This window comes from Lutjanus erythropterus, chromosome 15 (genome assembly GCF_056507025.1).
Source record: "Lutjanus erythropterus isolate fLutEry1 chromosome 15, fLutEry1.hap2, whole genome shotgun sequence".
Classification (NCBI taxonomy): Eukaryota; Metazoa; Chordata; class Actinopteri; order Lutjaniformes; family Lutjanidae; genus Lutjanus; species Lutjanus erythropterus.
The window spans coordinates 25,903,687-25,931,563 of NC_139331.1; the positions used below are offsets into that span (position 1 = coordinate 25,903,687).

The following is a 27,877-nucleotide window of genomic DNA, read 5'->3' on the forward strand; positions in this document are numbered from 1 at the left end:
ATGTATGCAATATCCTGAGGACGGAAAAGGCACCAGTGAGTGTTACTACCATCCCCGGTCTCCCCTACAAAACCACCACTGACCTCTATGCACTGTCTTGTATTCAGAAAAAGGGAGTTAACGGACCACACAGCCTCTAAATACCTCTAAATATCTAACAGTCAACAAGAACCACAGAGCGTGCTTGGTGTCTCTTTGTTTGTTACCCTGACATAGTTGCACAACGACGCCATAGCTGCTTGCTGTGTCACGGTGCCCAAAGCCTCGGGGTGTGTTACCTGGCCCGGGCAGATTCCTTATCCCTGATAACCATGCATGAGAAAGAAAAAAAAAAACTCTTCTAAACAGCAGTCACAATGACATCTATGCAGAGATAGAGTGTTTGCATATCTTTGGAGAGTTAGCCTGGGTATTTTCTCAATTTAGAGCGCACTAAATATTAATTAGGCAGTGCAGGTGCAGACCGGGGCAGGTTACCTCACAGAGGCGGTGGCGCACTGACTGAACGGCTTCTTTCTTTCTGCCAGAATGAGGGTTTTTGCAGAGGACCGCTGCATTTGACCCGTTTAATCCCGAGGCAGCCTTGAAGGCAGGAGGAGGAACACTATAATCATGGTAAGATCTCTGCTCCCTGTCTCTGTTGACGCGCTTGTAAAGAGAAATGAACAGGGGCTTGTGGGCTTTTGGGTCGGTAGACTGTATGAGGAATGGGGCTGTCTGGAGAACAGACGCTTCAGGGCCGCTGTTTGTTTTGGTTTTATGGAGCTACAGTTTTTGCAGAAACCTGTTAGACCTTCGCCAGGAGAGCGTGGGCTGTCAAAAACCTTTTCAAATACAAAATCAGATACATGAATTTAATCCCAGGGGTTTTATTTGATAAGTAAACACTTGAGGTTAGAGCTCACTTCCACTTCAACAATAGAATGGTTCTAAAAAAAACACTAATAAGCCCATAATAATACCCTATCATGACCTTTAAATGTCTAAACTAATACCCAGCAAGAACAGGTATGATTTTGTGTTTTTTAACCCTGCAATTACAAAGGCCACTCCCACACCTACAGGCTGGGTGTCACAATGAAAAGTGGAGGGGAAAAAATAAAACTTACGCCATCTTGATTTTTACTTCCTCTATTTGATTTTTAAGATAGCAAAAAAGTCTAAAAAGTGACAATTTACAAAGGCAAAAGCTGGAGGAAAAAAAGTCTAAAGAGCGAGTTATTACCAGGGCAAAACCTGGGTGTCATAATGAAAAGTGAAAAAAAATGTCATCTTCATTTCTTGTTCCTTTTTTTTTAATGTGCAAAAAAGGGGGAGAGAAGCCTAGACTCTTACTACCAAGACCGAAGTAGTTAAAGGGTTAAATTCTTCGACCAAGCAGCATGGAAAGACTGACTTGAGCTGCCCGCCAAGTGAAACAACGGCACGCAGATTTGGGAAAACCAAAAGCTGAATTCAACAGGCTGCTCAAACCCACACAGTCAGCCAGTGCGTCATTTCCCCTGGAAAACTTTGTTTGGACACGGCCCCTTTGCTGCCTTCAGCTGCTCAAAATAAATGTAGGAATTTTGAGGATCAACCTGGACGAGGTCGTTCAGCAAAAAATAGGACAGCAGCAGTGTCACTTTACTGACCCCGAACCAGAGTCCATGAGTGTAATTTCAAACTTAAATGTTGAAAGCTGTTTTACGTAGCCTATTTGAGGAATATTAGACACAATGGGTCTATTCTGGACCACTTTGGAGAGATAAATATAACTTTACTAATCCTGATGGAAATTATTGTGCCAAGAGAATGATCTAAAATTACAGTTATATAAGAATAAAACAATAGAGGAGTGTATGAAGAATAAATGCCAAATTAGTGCCCATTCGAATGAAAATAAAAGCAAGGAAAGTTTGGTCAAATAAGTAGACTAAAATGAATGAGATAAGATAAGATAATCCTTTATTAGTCCCTCAACGGGGAAATTTGCAGGTTTACAGCAGCAAAGTGGATAGTAAAATAGAAAGAAGCATCAATAGAAAAAAACTGATTAAACAAGAAATAATACTAAGAGGAAATATAAAAAAATGGGAACAGTACCAAAAGAGGAAATATAAAACCATAGACCATAATCACCGACCACAGTCAGCGATCACAACTGCATCCGCAATGGTCAGTAAAGGTCTGTTTTTCACAGCAATGTTTTTCTTTACAGAAATAACAGAACTTAGAATGCTGTAACTGATCAATCAGAATCGGTTATTTAACAAAGCCATGTAATAAACAAACAGAAAAAGCGGTATTGGCAGTGATATTGAAAAGTGAAAGTAACATTGCACATAATCGGGAAACTAATGTTGCCTCTGAGATTGAAAAGTAATATTGGAAATTATATTGATTATTTGAGAGGAATACTTCTCATGCTCACATTTCTGGTTTTCATTAGCTGACCTGGTCTTTGCTCTCTGTTGTAATGATGAAAAACTACGCTATCAAATTTGGACTTGCTTACTCAGCCTGAGGTCTCGCAAGTGTCTCACATATTTGACAGCCAAGTGACACTTTGGTACTTGAGGTGCAAAGCTGCTGCTCTGTGTCAACATTTGGATTCATGCATAATCCCATTTACACTCTTTTATTATATGAAATTCATTCAAATCTAATGAATGTGTGCTTATAATGTAACACTCACACTTAAGTGTTCTTTACAAATACACTACAGTAAAATGGAGCACTGACAGTGCTCTATATAAAATGCACATATACACAAACACACTGCATGTTATTTGTTTTTCAAACAAGACATATGTGGGCAGCTGTGCAGCAAGTTTAAGACTTCAGGATATGTGCCAAACACCTCCATGCCAGTCTACCTGTTCCTTTAAGCATTTATTTCTGCAAAGAAAAGTGAAATACTAGGAAAAATGTGAATAGGAAAACAACCTGATTTATATTCCCTTGCTTTAATGACAAACATTAGAGCAGTGAAAACATAATTTCCACCTTTCCCATTTAAATGTTGACGATAAGAGGTAATGAATCAAAATCACAATGCAGGAAGGGAGGACTTGCACATTAAGGGTGCACCGGCTGGCAACTGGCTTCAAGCCTCAGATCACTGATGAGCTTCACCTGTAGAGTAACACTTAACTGGGGAGACTTCATCATACATGCCGTTCATCATACATGCTTCATTGTGCACTGAAGAAGGTCCAACAGGGACTGAAAAGTTTGTACCTTTACACTCTTGCACATTTTACACTGCCTCTACAGCCTTGTAATGGATTTAATAGAGATAATAACTGAAGTCTGAACCTTTGCTCTCGGTGTGTAAGGCCCTCTTTACTGTAACTTTTTCCTTGACTGCTGCACTAGAAAAGAAGATAAAGGACATTTTCTTAAGGCGCAGCTCATCCCTCATGAGTTGATAAATTAAAATTACCCCTGACCTTGTGACTACACATAAAAACCGTCAATAACAGTTTTAAAGCTTTGGACAAATTCTAAGTAATGACAAATTTCAAGCAGCTACCAGCTGAAGTTATCAAGTTTCAAGATTAATCGCTTTTCATTTATGACAGTAACAGGCTAAAGGCATTGATGTGATTTTAATGTGACTAGCTGGTAGTTTTTTAGCCTTAAGAGCACTGAGGTACAAACCCATGTTCTGCTGCTGCCGAACAGTTTGCTCAACAATATCCAGAGTGTTTGCTGCCGTGGTTCCACAGTGGGAGAACGATATCAGTGCTGCAGAAACTCTCTACATCTTCCACCACAGACTCACTCTAGTTCATGAAAGTCCTCAGTCCGTGAAAAAACAACTATCTCTTATTGTTTGTAAATGCTCTTGAAGCAGTTCAGCTTATTTGATGAAGCTGATGTACTTTGGGTTGTATCCATATGGGTGAATGCACTTAGTAAGTCTCTTTGGATAAAAGCATCAGTTAAACCAGTGTAGTGTTTGATTAGGACTGAGTTGCACCAACAAAGATTGTTTTGATCAAATATTAGTTCAAATCAGAGTTTATCAAAGCCAGGTTTAAAACAAGTACATCCTGAAAATTAATCAGAACTCTGTTGCACAATTAAAAACTAATCTCCATTTAGTAAATCCAACTAAAGTGATTTAAACTAAAATTAAAGAGTTTAACCACATTTTAAATTGGAGTTGAATGTTTTGGTGCAACAGAATCAATTTTAATCTATGTTTAGAGTAAAAACTCAAAAAAAAAAAAAAAAAAAAACCCTCAAACTAATCTTTTAAATTTTTGAGGTAGTATAAAAGTTTGGTGCAAGAATATTGAAAGTTCTAAAAATAATCCTTGTTGGTGCAACCTGGCCTTCTTTTCTTTTTTCTTTTCTTTTCTTCCTGCTTAGAGAAACTAGTAAACTAAGTGTCACGTGCCATCAGTCAGACTAACACCGCAGTCAGATGGTTGAACACTTGTTGGCTAACCGGCCTCAGTCGTATTAGAAGTTTACGAGCAGGACTTGAAGGCATCATTTTACCACCGGGCTGCGTGCGCTCCGCTGGAGGGGCAGAACTTCATCAGCTCCCACATCTCCGTGCCAGTCTGCCGCACTCTTGTTGTTGTGGATGCTTTCACTGGATGCAGCGAGGACTAAACACAACATGTTTATCAGTTAGACATGAATTTTACTGCAGAACATCTGCTGCTCAAACTTGTAGCGGTTTATATTTTGGAGTGGGACGAAAAGTTTTCTTCCATGTCTAATTAAGGGTGAGTTGATCTTGAAGTTACTGCCAAAAGGAATTTCTCAAAGTTAAGACAGTTAAGGATGGATCTGTCACTTTGCTAAGGCAGAATATCTTTTTTTTTTTTATGATAATTCTCTGCTTTTTCTCTCTCTACTGTGTATCCTGGTGGAATGATGTTGTTTGTGTTTTATGCTCTTTAGGAGTTTTTGTTCTAAACCAAAATCATGTTCACATCCTACATAAAGAATCTGAATGATATGGTATTTTCTACGGTAAGCTTACAGGTTATAAGCACTCATGCATGTCTTTGCGATGCTGAGATATGCATGGCCATGTACTAAAAAAAAGTGTATGGACAAAAACCCCTACATATTTAATCCAGATCCCAAGCCTGCACTCCCTTCCTTTGTTCATGGCAATTTATCCTGTTTGCACTACCACGTGTAACTACTGTCACTTCATCTAAGGTTTGCGCATATTCGATAGAAATATGCATGTTTATTTTTTTTATTATTTGCCTATGCATGTATGAGCAGACATTTATGTTTTGTTTCTCTGCTTTGCTTCAGTCTGAGAGCCCTGAGGAGCAGCCGAGCACCGGGGTCTTAGGACGCATTGGGAGCTGGTTCTCTCCGTGGAGGGGAAAGGGTCTGAAGAGTCCAACTGAAAATGCCTCTTCAGCCAGCGACCAGCCTCTTAAATCAGAGGGAGAAGAGGAGAGTGAGGAGTCTGTGAGACCCTGGGCGAGGGAACAACAGTGGGAGGAGGAGGAGGGCTTCAATCCCAATCCGCTGGGTCCCTCCAGAGTCTTTTTCCCCTGTGAAGAGGAGGACGCCACGCAGTCTGCCCGCAGCTCCGTTGTGAGCAGCACTGACAGAGAAGGAGTTCCAAGAGAGGAGGAGTTTGAGGGCAGCAGGAAGAAGAGAACAGGGCAGGGCAAGGAGAGGGAGGAGAGCAGCAACGGTGCTTCAGCGGGCGGGAATCCTGAGAAGAATGCCAGTCATCTGACACATTTCTCTTCCTCCTCCTCTGAGCAGGGAGTGGTATGGGACTCTGACCGGGCCCGCAGTCAGCCGCCTCGGGCCCAGAGACAAGCGCAGGCTCAGACAGGTAAGAGGCTCCATGTGTACCTGGAGGAGACCAGCGTGATTCAATGCGGTCAGGACACCTGCGCAGGACAGGAAATTGTCAAAGTCAAAAAAAGCTTCCAGGTCCTCGCCAAGGCAAAGTCATCAAGTTTTGATTCACCACATCCAAGTGCAGAGAACAAAAGGACAGATGTGAGGCCCATTGCTGGGACAGAGAGTTATTACAGTGCCCTGGTGGGAGTGTCACTGAAATCACACAAAGACTCACAGCCTGAAACTGAACAAGAACAAACAGAGTCAGACAGCATGGGGCGTAAGAACGCAGCCAGAAGGAAAGTCAGGAAGAACTCTCAGGGAGATGGAGGGAACAGCCCCCAGGAAACAATGTCTCCTGTCCAAGAGGGAATCCCTGCATCAAAAAACACAGTGACCAGCCCTCAGGGCAAAAGTCCAAAGACTCACATGGGAGAGTCGTCTGTAAACTCCTCCTCCAAGCACAACCGCACCTCTCAGGCCTCACCTGAGGCAGCAGGGGGGAGCAATAAGACTTCCTGTCCTGATTCAGTCAAGCAGTTGGACAGCCTCCAGGATAGTGCAGCCACTGTGGCATGTGTGGTGGATGGGGCCGCAGACATGGAGGACGATGACAGCCTTTTCAAAGTGGAGAGGAAAACAGAGACGCCAGAGTCCAAACGCAGGAGTATTAAGGTTTCTAAAAGCGAAGTGAAGCTTTTTACCAAAAATGTGCCTTTGAACCCAAAGACAAGTCCAGCGGGAGACAAACCGGACTTTAAGTCTCCGTTAAAAAAAGGAGAAGCAAAGGAGAAGCCTAAAACGGGGTAAGTCTTTGCCTAAATGTGACTGGTTAAATATAAACAGAGAACAAGAAATGCTTAAGCACTTCCTGGACTCAAATTGAGTTTGTTTGAGGTGCTCTTTGGATAGATATAAATGTGTACTCAAAAACTCACACAAAAGACTCAAAATGCCTTTATTGTCATTATATTGTCACACTGGACCTTAACACAAACAGACACCAGCATTAAGCCTTCGTCAGGGCTTCCAGAATGACCATGCTGCAAGTTTTTTGTGATTTTTTTTTACTAAACAGAGAACAGTTTGTGATTTGTCAGTGATTGAATGACTCATCACTTTTCCATATTCTGCAGCGTATACAGTAGAGCAGTGTATTCCACTTAAAATAGTTAGGCATAAATAAACAAGTGTAGCTCCAACATTTGCAGTATTTTTAACCTACCCGTCAACCTTATGTGTAACTGGACAGTGCTGTCAGAACAGAGACTGATTCACGGGAAGTCTTTACCTAAATGTGATTGGTTGAATATAAACAGAAACAATGAGAAAGAAAGAAAATGATTGGGTAGGAGTGCTTCCTGGACTCAAATTGAGTTTGTTTGAGGCGCACTTTGGATAGGAATACATGTTTACACAAAGAAATCTCTTTAAAAGAAACAAACTCTGACATCAAGCTTTCGTCAGGGAGCCCACAATTACCATGGTGTAACAATAAAGGCATTTTAACCAATTTAAAGAGGGTGCCCTTGAGTTTTATTGTGATTTTTGAGTTGACAAAGAACAGTTTATGATTTGTGAATGAATGAATGACATTTCCATAAACTGCAGTGTATACAGTACAGCCACGCTACGCTTAAAATAGCTTATTTGTTAAGAAAAATAGCCAAGTGTAGCTCCAGCATTAGCAGTCATTTTAACCTACCTGTCAAGCTTCTGTCTAACAAGACATTGTTGTCAAAGCAAAGAATGTGCGTTAATTCCTATGGGTGGAATACCACAGTGGTGTGAGTCATAACACGAAGAACAGCCCTGCCATTCAAGGTTGGCGCTGTAAAGTACAGATAAGATTCACATGTAGGTCAGATTGGACAAATTACCTTAACATTAAACTTGCATTTGTCTGTGGCATATCAAGGCAGGTCTATGATTCAAAATCAATTTAACATGTGTCAGATTTTGCAAAATATAAAATGTATGTTTGAATTCAAACCTTTGCCTCTTATCATACACAGACTACATGACTTGAAGAAAATAGATGAGGAGCCTAAACCAGTCGCCGGCCGGATTGCAGATAAAATCAGCCTTTTCGAGCGCCCTGCAGGCGGGGTCAACAAGACATTCAAAACCCCGAGGAGTGCCGACGTCTCTCCGGTCAGGAAAGCCACGGACGGGCTGAAAGAGGATTTTGTGTTGTCAGAGCAGAGGTCAAGATCGGCTGAGCGTTATGGCACGGCGAGGTCCGGCTCTGCGTCACCCGATAGGGAGAGGCCGATGACAATCAAAGAGCGGGCGAGGAACTTCATAGAGGCATCCAAACCACTGCCTCCAAAGCCAGCCATGACAGGAATGTCTCAAAAATCCACCATGTCTGTCACAGCCGCTGCACCAGAACTGGACCGTCAGGGTAAACTGGATGCCAAAGAGCAAAAAGAAACAAATGCAATGTCAGAGATAACATTAAAACCAGATGGACTAGATACCAAGGTTGTAGGGGGAAAGAGTAATAAAGAACAACAACAAACAGACTCCAAAACTAAGGACATATTGGCGTCAAAATCTGCAGATCAGGGTACGAAATGTAACAGTGTTGAAACAGATTCAGCAAAAGGGTCAGCTGATTCTGCAGAGCTGACCAATGACATTAGCCAACAGTCCAAAGCCCCTAGCAGAACAGGCTCCCGCTCTAAAAGAAGAAAAAGCAAGGAACCAGCCAGCCCCATCAGCCTGAATAGTGAAAACAAACCAGATTGCCCAACAAGTAAGCCAGAGTCCACTGCTATAAAACAAGAGCAGGTGAATGATACAAAGGAGACTGACTCTGCTGCCAAGCAACTCACAGAGAAAATCTCATTACCATCTGATAAAGCCCAAAGAAATACACCAGAGGAACAATCTTCACCTGATACCCAACAGAAACCAGTTAAAAAGGAACTGAAGGTGAAGAAACAGTTGGATTCTTCAGTTAAAAAGGAGATTATTGACAAGCCAGTCAACAGACAGGAGCCTAAACCATCTGTCAGCAAAGATGAACCCGATACTGCTGCTGCTCGTAGCAGTGGAACAAAGACGCCTTTTGACAACGATGCTGTTATCTTACCTCAAAAGGAGGAAAAGGCAGGGGGACACAGCCTCGTATTCACACAGGAGCGGGAAAAGGCCTCCAAGGACAGCAGAGAAACTCCAGCCTCCACCCCCTCCTCACCTGCGGTTAAACAACCTATTGAGAAAACTCCTTCGAAGGGGCAAGAGTCACCTGTTAAAAATCTAAAATTAGAGAAAGAATCGTCAGTGCAATCTGAACCAAAAAGCAAAGAGAAAGAACAGGAGCCCAGTAAAAAAGACAGAGGGCAAACACAGCAACCCCAACACAAGGACACCAAGGTAATAAATCAGGCTGAGAATAAAGACGTGGAGAAATTAGAAAAAGCGGAGAGCGAAAAAACAAATCAGACTGAGAAGAAAGACAAAGAGACGCCACAGCAGCTACTGCACTCAGATAAAAATACCACAGAGGTCAAAGAGTCAGACAGTGCACAAGGTGGCTCGGGGACAGAGGGGAGTGTTGTTAGGGATACTGAAAGGAGAAATACTGAAAGAAGAGAAAAGACACGGTCGGTTAAAGACAAAAGAAAACCAGAGACCAGCCAAACAGAACCTGAGTCCTCTAAAGAAAAGACATCATCAGAACACACTGCTCAAACACAGAACGTCGAACAGACCGCTGTTTGTGCCGTCACCTACACTAACGAGGCTGTGAGTGGGACCAAGGGTGAAAAAGAGCCTTTGAAGGGAGGGACGGCCACAGACGTGTCCACTGAGTCGCAGACAAAGTCTTCAGAAAGGCCTGGAGCACAAACAGAGAGAGTGGTGAGTGCAGCAGAACCACAGCCTGATTCTGTATCTGTGGAAAAAACGGAAAATACACCAGATGACTCATGCGCACGTGGAGTTAATGATGCTGAGCTCTCCAGTGCAAAGCCTATTACCAAAGCAGCTACAGCGGCCGTTGAGGAAGTAACTGTAAAAGCCAGCAATGACACTCCAGCGCTGTTAACTCCACAGGCTGACAGTGGGGCAGAGAAAGAGTCATCTATTAAAGAGTCAGCTCAGATATCTGACACTAAATCTGGGAATAACAGTTCAACTCTCAAATCATTGCCCTCAGAGGACAAACTCTCAGAAGATATCATGAAAGTCACTCCTGGACGCCCACGGAGTGAGGCATCGAAAAATACGGGGAGCGCAAATGATATCACTTCACTCAAGGGTGCAGAAAAAATAGCACAACGGCCCGCTGATAGTGCCGCCTCTATCCCTACAGTAAATGTGGTGGAGAAGACAGCTGAGAAGACATTACATTCACCTGTTGCTAATGGCGATATCTCCTCACATTCACAACTCTCCACAGTCAAGAAGGAACCTATCAGTGACAAGCAGAGTCAAACTCCAAAAGTGCCCCCTTCTCCACAGGCTAATAAGCCAATTTCAGACTCAATCCAGCGTTCATCCATGAAGAAGTTGAATTTGCCACGGGGACTGAGCAAAGATGATTCCGGAATACGCCAGCAAGACACCCCCTCTAGCTGGCTGGATTTGGACTTCCCCAAACGGAAACTCAAACTCCCGCCGCCAAAACTGAGCTCAGCCGGAAGCGAGAGCAATCTTCTGGACACTTCAGGTGATCTGGACGATGATGATTTCATTGAGAGAATCAAGAATCTTTGCGCCCCGTTTTCCCTCCCGCCACGTAAACACAACCTGCTCCGGCAGCCTCAGCCGCCGTTTGCAATGCCCGCCATCAAGGAGGACCGCTTTGAGAAGACGTTCGACCCCGAGGAGTTTAAGTTTGGCTTGAGGAAGAATAATAAGTTCACCATAGATACAACCCCAAGCAGCTTAGCCAATCTCCAGAGCTCTGAGGTAAAATCTGGCATAAAGCCTGCCAGGGCTAGCTTAGCAGACAGGAGCATTCTGCTCAGCAGCCTGGACGTTCACTCTCGCCTCAGGGAGAAGACGCCCGTCAAAGATGAGGAGGACGTCAAAGAGGACAAAGATGATCAGATCAAGCTGAAGTCTCGCTTGGAGGGGAGTTGTGTCTTCAGCAGCCTCACCTCGTCCAACCTCAGAGGGAAGAGGAATGGAGTTCAAACGCAGGCAGAGGGCACCAGCTCTGGGGAAGTATCGCCCAGCGAGGTCCAGCTGAGCCCCCCACCCCCAAGCCCAACTGCTGCAGCTCCACTCAGAGGCACAATGGGCAAGCAGAGCTCTGCCCCAGGCAACAGAGAGGAAGCCCAGGCCGCGGAGGCCGTGGTCAGTGACTCAGGCCTTCCACTTCCCTCCTTTAACGACATCAAGCTGCCGGACTATTTAGAGAAGTACCTCCCCCGAGAACCAGCAAAACCAGTGCAGAGCACGCAAGGACAGGAGCAAGTCAAAACCGAGGTTAGTTCTTCCCTATGTTACTTTCGCCAACTAAAAATGATATGAATCTTAAAGAAGTTGTCTTCATAACACAGAGATTTCAAAGACAAAATGCTTCAAAACTGACCAATAACATCAACAGACAGAGCGTTTAATGACAGGAAATACTCACAGGACCAGAAGTTCTTTTTTAACATGTCTCTAAATAACAACACAGGCCACTGTGGTACATTTTTTATGGGGTGTAACGATTCTCCAGATCCATGGTGCAGTTCATACTTTGATTTTTGTTTGTTTCTTTGTTTTGCTGGTGGGTTGAATAAGACAAAACTAAAAAAAAAAAAAAAGCAAGAGTAAACAACAAGTAAATGATCTTTGCTGAGGACAATACAAGCTGTCTACTTAAGAAAACAAATAAAAAACATTTGACCTACATGCTACATGCTCCAGAATGCATCCACATTTTGTTATCCGACTGTTTCCAGCAGTGTCATGTAGCCAGCTGATTGTAGTTGGTAATGTTAAAAGTAGCAACCAAGCAAAAATTACATTATTTTGCTTATATAATTAAAATCGGACTGAACTTGAATGTGTGCCATTATTTTGAATACACTTCTGATTTCAGAGCTAAATTAATTATTAAGTTATTACAAACAGCAATAATCAGATAGTGAGGCAATTATGTAATATCATACGAAGATACATTTATATCGTCTTAGAGAATTAAGTACACCGTCCCGTTGGTGTCCTCCGTTGTTCTCGTGTTTTTGTTGCATTGAAGATGACATCACAGGAGTTTCATGGAGGTTCTGCGCCTACGTTGAGGGGGGCACAATCAAAATACTGTATTATAAAGGAAAACAAAGTTCCTGTAGAGTTGATTCAAGTAGAACCGGACTGTATGATGGAATTGCAGCTTTACATTTACAAGTGGCTCTGTGAGGACACACTTTTCCTTCAGTGTTTTTTTCTTTATTGTTTTTTTTATAAGAAATGTTTCAGATTATACCAACAGCGTGCAAAGCTCTCATCAAAGCAAAAGGTGGCTACTTCAAAGAATCTATAATATGAAAGAGCAAAAGGAGAAGGCCATGGGCTGACAATAAAAAGCAAAAAGACTTTTGTTCACTGTCTTCTGCATTTACAATCAAATATTTAATGACAAGAATGTAATTAAATCTTTGATTGCAAGTGCAGAGGACAGTGTACAAGAGACTTTTTGCTTTTTAAGAATCTAAAACATGAAACACGTTCCATATAATTTCATATTTCGTAGCTTTGATGTCTCCAGTATTGATCTGCAGTGTACAAAAAATATAGAAATAGAGAAAAAACATTGAATGAGAAGATGTGTCGAAACTTTTGATTGGTACTGTATGTGTGGGAGGGTTATTCTGCAATACGGAAGACAGTAAGCACGATTTGTTTTGCAGGTTTGGTCTCGGTTTGAGAATCGTTACGCCCTTAAGTTTTTTAAAGAGGAGTGCAGGAAACAACTTTTATACTTACCTGTTGACTTTTGGTTCATGCATCAGGTTATTGGAAAAATGACAACTCCAGCCCGTGGAGGAGAAGCAGACCTGGCTGTAAAACCAGGTGCAGTGCTTCCTGGTGCTGCTGTGCCTCCATCTTTTCCTGGGATTGCTCCAACTACACACCCTGCACTCCCTGAGTTTAAGCAACCTCCGGCTCAGCCGCAGGGGATACTTAGTAAAAATGTAAGTGTGCTGCATACACGCTGTTTAAGCATATCCAGTGCTTTAGTACTACAAATTAAAGCTGTACATCTTTTTGAAGTATGGGATTAGACTGCTTGCTACACTGGCAGGTGAGCTGGGAACTATTTATATCCTTCATTTCCCTCAGAGCTGCACTGCCTACAGTTTTTATGGAAACCCTTATTAGCGTTCTGGTGTCATGTATCGTCGTTAGTTGGGAAGCTTCTCAATCTACAAACAACAGTAGATCCTGGTCCCTTTGATTTAATTTGGGCTGGTAAGAATGACTGTGCTGTTTTTTTAGGGCTGCAGGTACTGACTGTTTTGGTAGTTGATTTTGCATGTCCTTTCTTAACAATCATTAATAAATAATTTCCTTGAAAAGTTACTGTGAAGGTCTCATTGCATGGTTGAAATGTAGTGTCATTAAGAAAATTAGAAATTTCCTTCACAAACAACCCAGACCCTACAGTGTGCCTTGGATTGCTTTTGAAAGAGAATAACATTTTTTACTGGGACTATATTTCACCCTTGCAATAAGCCCTTATGAGATAAGATTGATAATCTTATCTTATTCCAACTTGTGAGGGGCTCGTTGCATATTGCTGATAAGTACCATCATTGATCCCTACAGGGGAAATTCAATTTGCCACAGCAGCTTAAGGGAAGAAACCTCCAGCGTGGGGGAAAATGTAGTTACAAAAATAAAACAAAAATAGAATAAAAGTAAATAAAGTGAGCTAATACAGACAGGAATACTATATGCAAAATGGATTACTTTTGTAATCCTGCTGATAAACAGACAGACAGCACCGCAAACATAAACTCCTTGGCGGAGGTTAGTTATTGAATCGAATAATTAGTTGTGGATTTTCCTACAATATATAAATAACTCTTTCTAGATAATGTCTTCCAAATTATGAGCGGTTTCTCTCAAATGGAGGACCTGCAAAATAAAACGTTACCATTTTTTAAATTTATGATGCATCTGCAGATTAATGCCAGTCATGTGATTAACTGTTTGGTCACCAAAGTGTAGTAAAAAAAAAAATAGTGACAAATTCTCATCACAATTCCCCAAAGTCCAAGTTGACATATTTAGACAGCACGTTCTGCGTCAGCAACAGTTAAAAGCCCAAAGTTACTGAGTTTCGAAGAAGACCAGTAAATATTCATGTTTGTGAATCTAGAAGAAGTAAACAAATCATTATCAGTGATCAGTTCTTACTGACTTGATGTCACAAGGTTTCTAGTTGCTGTAGTTTACTGTTGTGGGGTTTTTTTTGCTGCCATTTGCAGCTGCAAAACTCGTAAGTTGCCCATTTTGCGAGAATGCTGCACTTTTTTCTGCTTGCTATGCCTGCCGTTGTGTGTGCGCTCGAGTACTAATTTAAAACAGCGTCGTCTCCACAGACCCACTGTGTCCCTGTAAGTAAACTAAAAAGGTCAGGACACTGAACGGGCACAGAGCTGCTGCACCAACACATGCAGATTAACTTCACTAGTATTCTGTAGATGTTCAGTCTTTGCCGCATTGATAATTCTGTGTTTTTTTCTTTTTTCTTTGCATTCCAGATAAGAACACCCAAGGGATTTCACAAGCGTCCTGGAAAGGTACAGTAGGCACGGCTTTGCCCACATACTGTATAAGAGAAACAAGATGGGGAGAAGAATCTGGACAGACAAGTCTCTGTTCTGCGAAAACATCTGCTTTTCATATGGTGTTCTAGGGGGTAAACAAAGTATTTAAAAAACACAGTCTAGTGCAAATGCTCAGCTGGATGTGATTACAATCATGAAATTCAGTGCTGCCAGTGCAGTGTGGGTCTTCATCATTGTATAACTTCAGTCGTAGTTGTTGCAAGAAAGAGAGATTTTCAGTTTCTTGCCTACACGTTGTTTTAATTCTGTCGACCTCCAGCCTTCGCTGACGTGGGGATCCATTGTCATGACTGTCATTAAAGGGATAGTTCAGATTATTTGATGCGGGGTCATATGAGGTCAGTGTATTAGCTCCGGTAGATGGCAGTCGGCCCGCCCCCACTGAAAAGACTCAGAGAGAAGCACCGGCACTGAAGCTAAGCAGTCAAGAGCTATGGACAGGGTCAGCAACAAAAGGTATTTAATAGCGGTTTAATTTTACGCTAATATTTAGAATATTGTCACTGCTTTATTTTGTCATTAGACCAAACTCCATGGGTTATTTTACTGCACAGATAATGTCTTCTACTGCCTTGAACTGTTAGTTTTTTAGTTTTTTTTTTTTGTGCTATTGTGTGACTGTGTTTTAAAAGGATAGTTGAGATACAGCAAAGTCACACAAAAATGCAAACAATCTAGCAGCTCAAGGCAGCAGTAGACCTGCAAGTCCTGTGTTCTGTGAAGTAAAATTATTGATTTTGCCAGTGGAGATTTGTGAGAGATATTTGGCTTATATAACAGTGGATTTACATCAGAAAATCCTGTCTGACAGCAAAGTCAAGCAGTGAGAATACTCTAAATACAGCATACACTTAAACGGGTATTGACTTTTTTAACTGGACCTTTTTTAAGTGGCTAAGATCCCCTTTGTTGATGACCCTGTCCACGCAGCAGTTCATTGCTTAGCTTCCGTGCTGTAATACACTGCTTATGGATGATTACTTCAAACAACCTCACATCAAATAATCTGAATTATCCCTTCAACACACAAACACAAAAACACTGTATGAAAAAATTAGGCTTTTAGAGTGGATTTGATGAAGGTTTTCAGGATAAAAGACAGTGTTATTTACTATTGTGTGTCCAGACAAGACACTTTTTGTTGTCCACAAAATTCAGTATTCTGCTGCCTCCGAACCAAAAATGTAATATTAAAGTGACACATTATGTTAACAGTAGGCCCTGGTGGTTCAAGTAATTGTAAGCACATGCTTTTCGCTATGAATAAACATAGATGTGCTTTCACCAAGAAAGAAAAGGTTCTTCTCATCGCTCAGTGAGTCATGATTTAATGTGATGGAGCAAGCATGTAATGCATTTCTTTCCCTTTATGACACTGTCCTTCATGTCTCCACACAGATGGTGTTGTTTGAGAAAGCTCCGTTCAGTGGCCTGGCGTATGAGATCTACAGAGATGTGGCAGATGCAACTTCTATGCAGCTCTCGCCTCTCATATCCGTGAAGGTCATTAGAGGATGGTGAGAAGATATATTTAACTGCAAGTCTCAGAAAACGTGTACTGAACTGTAGCTCTAATTAGTGTCAAGTGGTTTTGGGATGCCAGTGTTGCCTGTTAGGGCTCCTGGATGTGTCAAGGGATTATTTTAACGAAGTATCAGCATTGAGAGTTCTAATCTCACTAACATACTCGCTCTCATAGATTTTTCCTCTGAAGGGGTCAGTGGTGATTTCTTGTAAGCAAACAAAGTTTTCCGTTTACAGTCAGTGCTGCTCAACAAAACAGTCTGGGTGTATCGTTGAAGTTTGGCAAACAGATTGCATCTTCCCATAAAACATTTGCAAAGCAAATGAAACCCGCATTGTTTAGATTGTTTATTTGCTGACAGTAATCTTCTTCTCTGTCTTTGTTTGAGCATTGCTGCGTCTCTTTACCACCATCTTTAGATCAGTGGAACAGCCGTCCACAGAGTATTCTTAATATCCAAGATATACGTAGAGTATATATCTCCCAAAAGGAGCAAAATTAATAGATAGCCTACATAATTTCTTGTTTATAGATGTATGTCATATCACTCTGTCCACAATTGACCCCACAACTTTCTCTTTTCCAGTTTGCAATATTTTTTCTCAGGATGGCAAAGCCATGTCCAGCCCTACTCTGCCTCTGATTGGCTTACACTGGTATTCTTACCCTAACTCTACCCGATCAAACAAAGGAAGGTAATGAGTACTAGCCAGTCAGAGTTAGACTAAGGCAGATCAAGACTTCGCAATCCTGAGAAATAGAAATTTGCTTCTTGTTTACTTTATTTAGATGTGCCTTGTGCTAGGCTCGTCTATGTTAAAAAGAAGATGAATTTTTTTTTTTTTTGATTTTTTTTTTTTGGTTAAAAGATGTTGCTGGGGGACCCGTAAAAGTGACAAATAGTTACATTTTAAGTTAGCTAATCGAAAGGCTAGCTAGGTAGTTAGCTAATCTGTATCATAGATGTATTATAATGAACTAGATATTGAATGTAAAGATGATGCCCATTTAGTCCAATGAGAATAACTTACCTGGCACATTATTCAGAAAAGTTTTCCCCACTTCCCCACTTTTCGGCCCACTGAATATGCGCATTAGTTAATAACTTGCACTGTCTGACTTGAACATATTTAAAGGAATTATTCAACATTTTGTGGAAAGATGGAAGAGAAGATTGATACCACTTACATATTTGTCCATTAAATATACTGTAACAGCCAGCAGCCTGTTAGCTTAGTTTAGCATATGGGGAAACAGCAAGCTTTGCTCTGGCTGAAGCTAAAAAAATCTCCCTCCTTAAATGCAACATGTCACTTTACCAATTCAACAGACAAAATTGGTCAAATTTTGAGCTTTAAGGGGATTATGTGTTGAATTATGTCTTGGCCAGGAGCAGTAACCTCCTGATGGCTTGTTGTCACCATGCTGTTGCCAAGCAACCAGCAGAGACTTCATGGTAGTCACTGTGCTCAGCCAAGAAGTTGTCCAGCATGTAACCCCTGTAAAACCACGAACTGACATGTTAACAGTGCAGCTTTTGTCTGAATCAAACCAAATGAAATGTAACATGTTAATTTGTGAGCTTTAGAGGTGCTGGTAGATGGATTTTGGTGCATTTGTGCAGAGCCAGGCTAGCTGTTCACCCCCGAGTCTTATGCTAAGTTAAACTAACTGGCTGCAGGCTGACGCTGCATATTTACCAGACAGGTAGGAGAACGGTATCGATCTTCTCATCCAACTTTTAGCAAGAAAACCTAAAAGTATTTCCCAGACTGTTGAAGTTTTACTTTTTATAGTACATACATTTATCCTGGTCTTTTTTTTTTTTCTCCGACATACTGTATAATTATGTGTCCTCTGCCATATGATTACATGTTTTTTGTTTGTTTTCACGACAGCTGGGTGCTCTATGAGAAGCCCGACTTCCAGGGACGTTGCATTGCCTTGGATGAGGGCGGAATTGAATTAACAAATGTGTGGGCAGAGCCTGGGACGGAGACAGAACCGCAGAGCAGCCCACCAGTGCTGATCGGCTCTATTCGACTTGCTGTCTGGGTGAGAGCACGGGATAAATACTTCAACCTCACTATTCCAATATTTTCACCTCTGATATTTCTTTATTGATATCCTGTCCGGACTCAGAATAGGTGTGACAAAGAATCAGCTCTTTCTTGGTTTCACTGCAAAGGAATTATTTAAGGACTAGCATGGGCCACTGCTGATCATTACTGTGTTTGTTTCCCCCTCTCTGTAGGATTACAGCATCCCCCATATTGATCTGTTTACCGAACCGGAGGGCCACGGCAGAGTAACGCCTTACCACGATGACACCATAGAGACGGGCTCATTTGGCATCCCACTGAGCACCGCTTCCATCCAAGTGCACTCTGGGGTGTAAGTATGGGCTTTTTGAGCAAAAACCAATCACTCAGATCTTAGTGATTGACCTCTGGTAAAGCGTGCGTCACAGTAATGAATAGGCTGACTAAATCAAATCATTAGCAAGACACATGGCCTGCTTATTGTGATTGATCGGAGTGGTAGAAAAGTAGTTACATGGAGATTAGATTTTATTTGAAATACGATCAGGTGCTAAAAAGAGAAGACGTAGTGCCGTTGTTTTGTAGCAGCAAAGCATAAAGTGCAGGTAATGAGTAGAGCCCGACCGATAGATCAGTTGACCGATATTATCGGTCCAGTATTGACCTAATACAGCTATATCGCTCTATATCTGTAGAGGCATATATGTTATCCAGTGTGTGCCACTATGAAAACTTTTTTTAAACAGAACATAATGCAGATTGCTTTTGTTTGGTAGCTTTATACGCAGCGTTTAGGCAGAAAACTATGATTATGATTGATGATTCATCATAAAAACTACATCCTGTCAGCAGATGACAGAACACACAACAATGCAACGTGACGTCTCCTTTTCCTTAGTGAAGCCCTTCTTGGATCCAGCTCCTTCAAAGTTAAGCGGACATCCTCTTTTACTCGCAGGTCATGCTCAAATACGTCCATCTGTATCTGTGTACCTGCCCTGAGTACACCGAACCAAGTGAATGAATGAAACTGGCAGCTTCCTGCGGATTACTTTCACTATAACCACACCTATTAAGTAAGCAGTAGTAGTATATCAGCACACTTAATGTTCAGTAGTTCAAAGTAAAGTTCATTCAGCTGGGGCGTTTCGCTGTGAGCAGCTCAGTGGAAATATATGGCTCAGAATGAATGGAGGAAGAACAGTATTCCAAGGTAATGCAGAATTTATGGCAAGAGAACATATTGAAAGGAACCACAAAAGTAGCCTTCAAAAAAATCTTCCTGTGATCTATTACAGGCTCCGACTTCCTCAAATGTCTTGTTTTGTCCACAACCCAAAGATATTCAGTTTATTGTCCCAGAGGAGCAAAGAAACCAGGAAATATTCACATTTAAGACGCTGAAAATCTGAGATCTTTTTTAATAAATTACTCAAACTGATTAACTGACTATAAAAACAGTTTGCAATTAATTTAATGGTGGGCAACTAATCTATTAATTGTTGCAGCTTTATTTATAATGATTAAAAGGTGCTGTTTCAGTGCCCTGGTATCATTTGGTGGTGTAATTTTTTATTAAACTGTAAAATATCCTGCCGCTGTTGCATATCTTTGTTGCAAGTGCTAACCACTTTTGAGGGATCATTACAGAAAATGTTTCTTTGTGTATATATTATAAAGAATATCGACAGATTTATCAATATCAGACTTTTTTTTTTACTCCCTAATATTGGTATCGGTATTGGCTTCAAATATCCAGTCCTGGTCAGGCCCTCGTAATGAGACAAGCACAGTTTTCTGCATTGATCTCTTTATTGCTAATGACTGGCAGACTCACCAGAAGAGTAGACGTCTTTCCTGCTGTGCTCAGCACAGAGGCATCTTCTTTAATGGGATGTTCTCCGTGTTTGGCTTTGACAAATACCTGAGCGATAGTAATCATTACCGTGTTCCTCCTGAGTGTTTGTCTTTGGTTTGACTCTCACTCATTTGCACGTTCAGGAATGTCTGTCCTGCTGTTGCTTGTTGGAAGAAGAGAGAGCAAGTGGGTGTTGGGACACTTCAACCTCAGAGAAAGCAGAGAGCGCAGAGGTGGAGACTAGATGGAGAGTGAGAAACAGACAAAAGGTGTGGAGAGAATTTGGCAAAGTGGAGTCTGTTTTTCCACGTGAGAGGTGTAGGCATTCAGGACATTTTGTGCCCTGCCCCTGAGGAAGTTCATGACAGCATGCCATTTTTTTTCCCACAGCTATTTTTGCAGGTTTACCTTGGCAGCTTTGGTAAAAAACGAACATTTCAGAGATGGTTTCAACATCTAGACAAAAGTAATTGCTGTCAGATGCCGGCTTATGTAAAATATTTCTGCGTCAGTTTCTTGTTTGCTCTGTGACAAGTGGAACAACTGCTCAGCAGACATAGTTTTGTGTTTAACAAATTTACTGTAACATACACCGAGCTCAGCTGAGTTCACTGACCAAAGTGACTCATCAGCTCCTCTTATTATATATCTTTCAGCGCCACGAGGCTGGCATTAGTTCTTAGTATCACTTCCTCAGCTCTGACTGAAAGAGCAGGCTTTATTTTTTCTGCCAGTGGTGATTGCTATGTGGCATTATGTTGTGCTACATAATGGCTCAAAATGCCAGAGGTGGGGGCAGCGCTCCAACAAAGGCTGTCCGCACTGAAAATGAATGGCAAAGGAAAATGCTTTGAACATGTCATTCCCGAGCTACTTTATTCTAAAACAAACAGCTTTTGTGCTCAGCTGTATTTGCACGACTCATGTCTGAGGTAAAAGAAACCCAATTAAAACATTGTCATGATCTCAGAAAGCTTAATGTGCTGAGCAAATTTACCAATCATACCTGCAGCTGCTGATTTCTATGTGGGAAAACAAATACCAGTGAGTTTGTTCTTTTTCTCTGCGATTATGTCTTACCAGTGTTTTATAAAAGCAACCAGCCGTGCAAGGTCACAGGACTCACAGTTATTTAAAAACCACCATGAGGCATCATTAGTATTAGTGTGGGGAGGAGGGACCTTTTGGATTAATGCTTAATTCACATGCAAATGTGTGTGTTTCTTCTTTCTTTCTTCTTTCAGGTGGCTGGTGTTCAGCGACCCGGGGTTTCAGGGCATGCTCGCTGTGCTGGAGACAGGAGTGTACCCTTTTCCTGAGACCTGGGGCTTCCCGTCACCGTTTGTTGGATCTCTTAGACCACTTAAAATGGTGCGTATTTCTGTGCAGCATCCAATTTACACTGCAGGGAGTAGTGATTAATATTCCATAAAATCATGCAAATCATAAGAAAGAATACAACAAAAATATATGAAAAATAAATAAATAAATAGGGGAAGATTAAATAGCTCACTATATAATTATTAATTCAGACCATATAAATAAATAGTTGATAAATTCAAGTCAGAAGATACATTGATTAGAGGATTATAGCAGGGAAGCGACAATCAGGAAGCATAGAAACAAAACATCAATACAGTTACAATCACATTATTTAGTTGTCTCATCTAACAGGAGGAAATAGGAATATTGTGTGTTGTACGCCTGTCCCATTTTATCATTCAAATATATGAGCATGGTTGCTGTTTTTTATGGTTATTTTTCCCACTCCCAATGTTTCATATACACGTTTGTTCCATTTGAATGAATCCTAATGACGTTGGGGATGCCATGACTTTTTCTCTTGCATGAGGTTGACATTTTTGCTTTTTGTGAAATATCTCAGCAAATATGCGATAGATCCCCAACGGATATTAGAGGATGAATTCTAATGACTTTGGTGAGCCCTTTACTTTTCATCAGGTCGAAATATTAACTTACCAGTGAAATTGCTTATTTTCAGTTTGCATTTATGAGACGGATTGACAGAGAGGTTGTTACAGACACTAATGGAGTCCTTATTGCTTACATGTAACAGCAGTTAGCAGTCAGCTAACTTACTTTAGCAATAAGTAAAGACATATTTCCATCAAGAAACTCTGTAAACAACCTTGGTACAGTATTGCCTGTTGGTCTCTGTTGTACCATGTTCACTGGGAGGCTACTAAGCCAGTTATGTTGAGCAAAAAGTAAGTTAAAACTATCTGTCCATCATCAAAGTCCGTATTAAGTAAATGAGAGTTGAAGCTGAGGAACGATAAAGTTTTTTTTTCAGTAAAAAATTATTCAGTCAGTGAATACAGTTCTAAATTTGTGCTTTTGTACTGTGTCCTCTCCGGTGAAAGAATGCATTCTCCTTCTTTGCTCTACTGCGTCATAAGCAAGAAGGCAGTTTTAGTCGTTTTCTAGGAAAACACAAACTCTAAAATATAAATGAAAATACCGGAGAATATCTACACAACGACTTTTCTGTCAATGTTGAGCCATATAGGAAAAATATACTGCAGTGATTCACATTAACACTGGAACGTACCTCATATCTTGTCACTGGTACGCTTAGTCTCAGAGATGCGAGTAAAGGTTTGTGTGGGCCGCAGAAGATTCTCAGATTTAAAATTGGTTCGTGGCATTCTTAAGTCTGGGAATGGCAGGTACAGTGCACTACACGTGAGAAATACACTCAAACAATTTTGTCTTCAAAGCGAACTTTAAAATCCTGACTTTTCCTCACTACGACCACGAGGCTCACACACTGGCTTGGGTGAAATGTCTCAACAACTACTGGATGGATTGCCGTGATATTTCGTAGACACATTCATGTCCAGCTAAAGATCAATTGTAATCTAATGACTTTTTATCCAGCTCCATCATCAGGTCATTTTTTTTTATTTGTCCAATACTTTGGTTTATGACCAAATACCTGAAAACCAAAGTCATTTGCATCAGTCTCAGCTGTACTTGTGTTTAGTGCTAATTAGCAAGTGTTAGCATGCTAAGGCTAGGAGCAGAGTTATCCTCATAAACTCACATTCTTGTTTACATTCAACTCTCCCTTTTCCATATTCTACCAGTGACTACGGCCTGCAAAGTCATGTATAACATTTCAAATTAAGTTTCAAATTAACTTACATGAAGCCTCTTTTCTTAGTAACCTTTCAGTTACAAAAGATGTTCACTAATGTGAGTGTAATTACATTTTCTTTCATGTCAATATCTTCCATCTGGCACTCCGTAGAAAGACAAGTCAATATGAGAATCAGCAGAAATTAGTTACCCACAGGAACAGAAGTTCAGTTCTGTATGTTCTGTGTGTTCTGTTCATTTTCTTTGTTCCCTGTCACTGTTTAACAGAATCGTCCTAATTTCCAAGAAAACAGAACTAACTATCTGTGCGATTGCCGGCTGTCTCACTTTTGTACAGCGTACATTTAATTAGAGGAGAAAATTGATTGTTGATGATGATGTCTCTGTTCCAGGGCGGTTTCAAAGTGGAGAATCCCAGTGAAGTCAAGGTAGGACTGACAAACTATTCTACACTTTCATTAGGTTGTATGTGCTTAATGTGAATATAAACAAAGTGATTTTAAGTGTGCAAACACTAAAGTAACAAAATGATTATCTGTGATTATTGTATCAAGGAAAATATGTTTTATAAAAGGACCGTTGGCATTATGCATTGAATTCTTTGGCTCATTCTGCTGTTAAGCATTGTGTTTATCTTATTTGAGCTAAAAATAGATGTAATGTCAAGGACTTTCCAGTGTAACTACAGTGTGTTTTGGCAGCGGGCATTTTCAGACCTCAGAATGAGAGATAAAGAGCCTCTTTTAGACTCTTGTACTGTCATTCAAAAACAGCACAAGGTGAAAATCACTGAAGTGCGCACATTCATAGTATCATACTCACAAATTTTTTTTTAACACGTTGGCTAAGTATCTATGTGTTTTTTTTGTTCTGCTTTATTTATTTTTTTCCAATTTTTTTTAACTTCATATTCAAAGAAGAAATAAAACTTAACTCAGGTTTCACAAACTTCTGTTTAGAGTCCCAAGTATAAAAACATTGTGATGTTATGTAAATCATAAATAAAAACAGAAAGCAATGGTTTGCAAATCACTGTTGACTTGTTTTCTATTGAATACAATACAAAGACAATGTTCAGACTGAAAAAGACTTTTTGTAAATATACACTCATTCTGAATTTGATTCCTGCAACATGTTTCAAATAATTTGCACAGAGGCAACAAAAGACTTGGAAAGTTTTCCAAAAACTCCTGGTAACGTTCCACAGTGTTCAGGTTAATTAGTAACAGTAACCTTTGACTCGTCCAGCAGCACTGCATTAAAAACTCCTCATAATTATTTAGAGGATACAACATAAGCTCAGGGACACTTTGGAAAACTTTTGTCAGGAAACACAGTGTGTTGCTGCATCTATAAATGCAAGTTAAGACTCTGCTATGCAAAGAGAAAGACATATATCAACAACATCCAGAAACGCTGCAGACTTCTCTGAGCCGGAGCTCATCTGAGATGGAAAGACAGAAAGTGAAAACTTGTGAGACCACACAAGACCACGGATGTCCTGGTCTCCAGGATGAAGAGGAAAAGGACCATCCAGACCAATACCCAATCACAATACTTGCTACTAATTAACCTGTACACTGTGTAACGTTACAAACAAAAGGTGATTTTTGGAGCACTTCACAACTTTCCCAGTCTTTTGTTGCCCCTGTTGCAACATAAACAGCTAACAGCAGCTAACCTTAACACTAACAAACAAAAACAAGTAAAGAGCTGAACTTAATTGTAGTTAATGACCTGTTGTCCTTCCTCTATCACAGGCTATGGTGTATGAGAAGCCTGGCTTTGAGGGCTCCTGTTTGGAAATCGACAGTGACGTTTTCAGCTTTTGTGAAAGTGAAGGAGGCATTTCTGCAAATGGAGCAAACCTTGACTCAAAGACGCTGATGTCTGTGGGTTCTTTAAAGATCGTCGGAGGACTGTGAGTCTTCATTCTTCTGTTGCAAAGTTGGCACAGGATCAAGTTAGGTGGTAATCTTTGCTTGGAGCAAGGTTTCTTCAGGACAGGCTTTGCAGCCAGATGGTGATTTCGAGGTTATGTAATGTTGTCACAGTTTATAAATACAGCTCTCTAACCAGCGGTGTCACTGCACGCCTCTCCTTCCAGCTGGGTGGGCTACAGCGAGCCTGGGTTTGAGGGCCAGCAGCACATCCTGGAGGAAGGAGAGTACCTGGACTGCAGCTACTGGGGAGGCTCAGAGCAGCTCCTGTCACTGCGACCAGTACTGGCTGTGAGTACCACGCTGATCCAACTCACTGTATACCTTTATGTGACCAAAGTTAGCTCATCGTACACCGCTATGTGATGAAAAGCAACTGTGGTGTCAAGTTTCAAATGCGGTTCATTCACCATGGGTTTTCTGAAGCTCAGAATCAGCCTCCTAAATGGAAAAGACTCTGTGCCCCCCCCCCCCCCCCCCAAAAAAGTCTATTCTTGTCAGGATGGAAAATCGATGTAACAACGTTCAGACCGAGGGAGACCAAAACTTTCCACATAAACTGTTGACAGTGTAAAGCAGGGGTTCTCAAGGATTGATGTCTGAGTGCCAGTTCAGAGATCCAACATATGATTGAGGGCTGCACAGGAAAACTAAAGAGCTTGTTGCAGGATTTCTGATTGGTCGGATAATCTCATTTAACATCAAGTTCCTTGAGCTCCGAATCCTCCTGTCCGATCTCTGTATCTGCTCCCTGAGGTCCCACGAAGTAAACCTCCTTCTCTCCTCAACCGTGCAGTGTTTTTCCCATCTCACTTCCACATTAAGCATTGATGACAGAATTTAATTTAGACACTCACAAGGTGCCACTAGTTGCCAAGCAACAATTGGCTTCTTTTTTTTTTTTCATCTTCCCTGACCTGACACTTGACGCTTCGGGGGCCACAGATCCACAGTTTGATGTAGCAGCTGAGCTGCTTTTTGTGGGAACAATTACATTGAATAAGACTTTTATTAAAAGATGAATGAGCTTTAACATCATGAGAAACATCCTTTAATAAACTTTTGTTGTTTCTCTTTAATTAGGCTTTTTAAAAGAACAAAATTATGCAATTAACTTATAGCAATCAAGTGAAGTCATTAGTGCTGCGTGCAAAAAAGGATAATTTACTTTACATGTTGGCATGTGCAACTGGTATCAGTGCTGCAAAAAAATTGTATTGAAAGCATTTCAAATATTCAATATCGATATGTATGGATAAATCAATAGTTTTGACAAGACAACTATCTTTTAAATATGAAAGAAAACTCTAAGGTTCACTAAAGTTTTGGTTGAATTGATTTAAAACAACAACAAAAATTGTCCAACAAAGTTTTGTTTTTACGAAGCTGTGGTCAGGGAATAAACTTAACATTATTTACAGTGGACCCTGCTGACTTTTGGATGTCTGAATATTTCATAAACCAATCAATATCAGCTTAATATTTTGGGTAAACTCATTTCCTTCTCAAAAAACCTTTGTGCAGTGGCTCTCTAATAGCTCTGTGGAGCCATTACAAGCGGTGGCACCCGTGTGTACGTGAAAAATGTGAGGCTCAACCTTGATGCCATTGCTGGGGATTAGCTGTTGCTGTTTTCTTAAAATACGACTTTATTTCTAAAGAACACCAAAAAAAAAATATTAAGAGTCTGGATGCATGGTCACAAAGCACAAAAGGAGGCCTGGGCCAGCCACCCAGAGCCTTCCTCCCAAAACTACCAAACTCTCTGTTTACAGAATCTACAAAGAACGTTCATATTTTGTTGACTTTTCAGGCCCCTGTGGACATAAGCAGTAGTGTTTCCACTGTTATAACTGCAAAATCTAATGTCAAACTGAAATTATCTAAATAAAAAATCTCTTCTTCCTTCTTTTAAACTTGCTAATATACTATTCACTGTGACTCTGCGTGGGAAAATGTAAACACAAGCTCGTTTCATCTGATCTCAAGGACAATCCCATCCAGTGGCAGCCATTAGCCAAATTGAGACTGTTTTATAACCAGTTAAAAACTCCTTGCTGTAGCTTTAAACTGTAAAGCAAAGCCACGAAGACTACCAGACCTCCATCCTCAAAAAGAAACCAGATCAGCAGCAAAAGACACGAAAACGCTAAGATGATCAGAGGGCTGCTTTGTCAGGGAGAGAACTCCTTCTCCTCCAGCCTTCCCTTAAATACGGGGGAAGGATTATTGCCAAGCACCTGGAAAGGAACGAAGAGAGAACAGAGGGAGGAGAACACAAGACGGGGAGAATGTGTATCACAGGAATTAAGTTAAATGAATCTGATTGATGTGAGCAAAACAAAGAGACAGGTTATTTCAAACTTGCAAGGCTCTCAGGCTCTGGTTTATTACATTTTATTCAGATATAGGTATAAAAAAAAGTGTGTGGGTTAAGCAGAGTCTGTGATGCAAATCAGGCAAATGTATCAGTCAAAACTTTTCTTGCTCAAGGGTTCAGTTTCAGTGTGGCTGCCTTTTTGTGTCTGAAACTCAAGTTGTTGAAAGGAAACAAGCAGATCATGGTCCTTATAATTTTATTTAGTTCAACTTGACTTGCTTGTTAATAGTTTCTAAAATTTTAATAGGTTCATAGTGGGATAATGGGCAGCTTTTTCTGTTTCCAAAGGGAAAAGAAATGTTGAAAACCACTGCCACAGAGATGCTCAGATGCTCGTATGTTTATATATGATGTGGTTTGGCGTCGTGCTCGTTAGATT

General features: G+C 40.9%; 1 protein-coding gene across 1 annotated transcript in view; it reads left to right on the forward strand.

Annotated features, from left to right (window-relative positions):
* The first annotated feature begins 4,905 nt into the window (after positions 1-4,905).
* Positions 4,906-27,877, forward strand: part of LOC146314511 (uncharacterized) — a 42,834-nt gene continuing 19,862 nt past the window's right edge. The window contains exons 1-13 of the mRNA XM_084738259.1: positions 4,906-4,977; positions 5,275-6,632; positions 7,666-7,675; positions 7,840-11,271; positions 12,786-12,968; positions 14,544-14,582; positions 16,029-16,147; positions 18,054-18,210; positions 18,410-18,549; positions 21,300-21,426; positions 23,571-23,606; positions 24,939-25,099; positions 25,286-25,409. Coding sequence (XP_084594385.1) covers positions 4,930-4,977; positions 5,275-6,632; positions 7,666-7,675; positions 7,840-11,271; positions 12,786-12,968; positions 14,544-14,582; positions 16,029-16,147; positions 18,054-18,210; positions 18,410-18,549; positions 21,300-21,426; positions 23,571-23,606; positions 24,939-25,099; positions 25,286-25,409 — 5,934 coding nt within the window. The 5' untranslated portion in view covers positions 4,906-4,929. The remainder of the gene's footprint in view (positions 4,978-5,274; positions 6,633-7,665; positions 7,676-7,839; positions 11,272-12,785; positions 12,969-14,543; positions 14,583-16,028; positions 16,148-18,053; positions 18,211-18,409; positions 18,550-21,299; positions 21,427-23,570; positions 23,607-24,938; positions 25,100-25,285; positions 25,410-27,877) is intronic.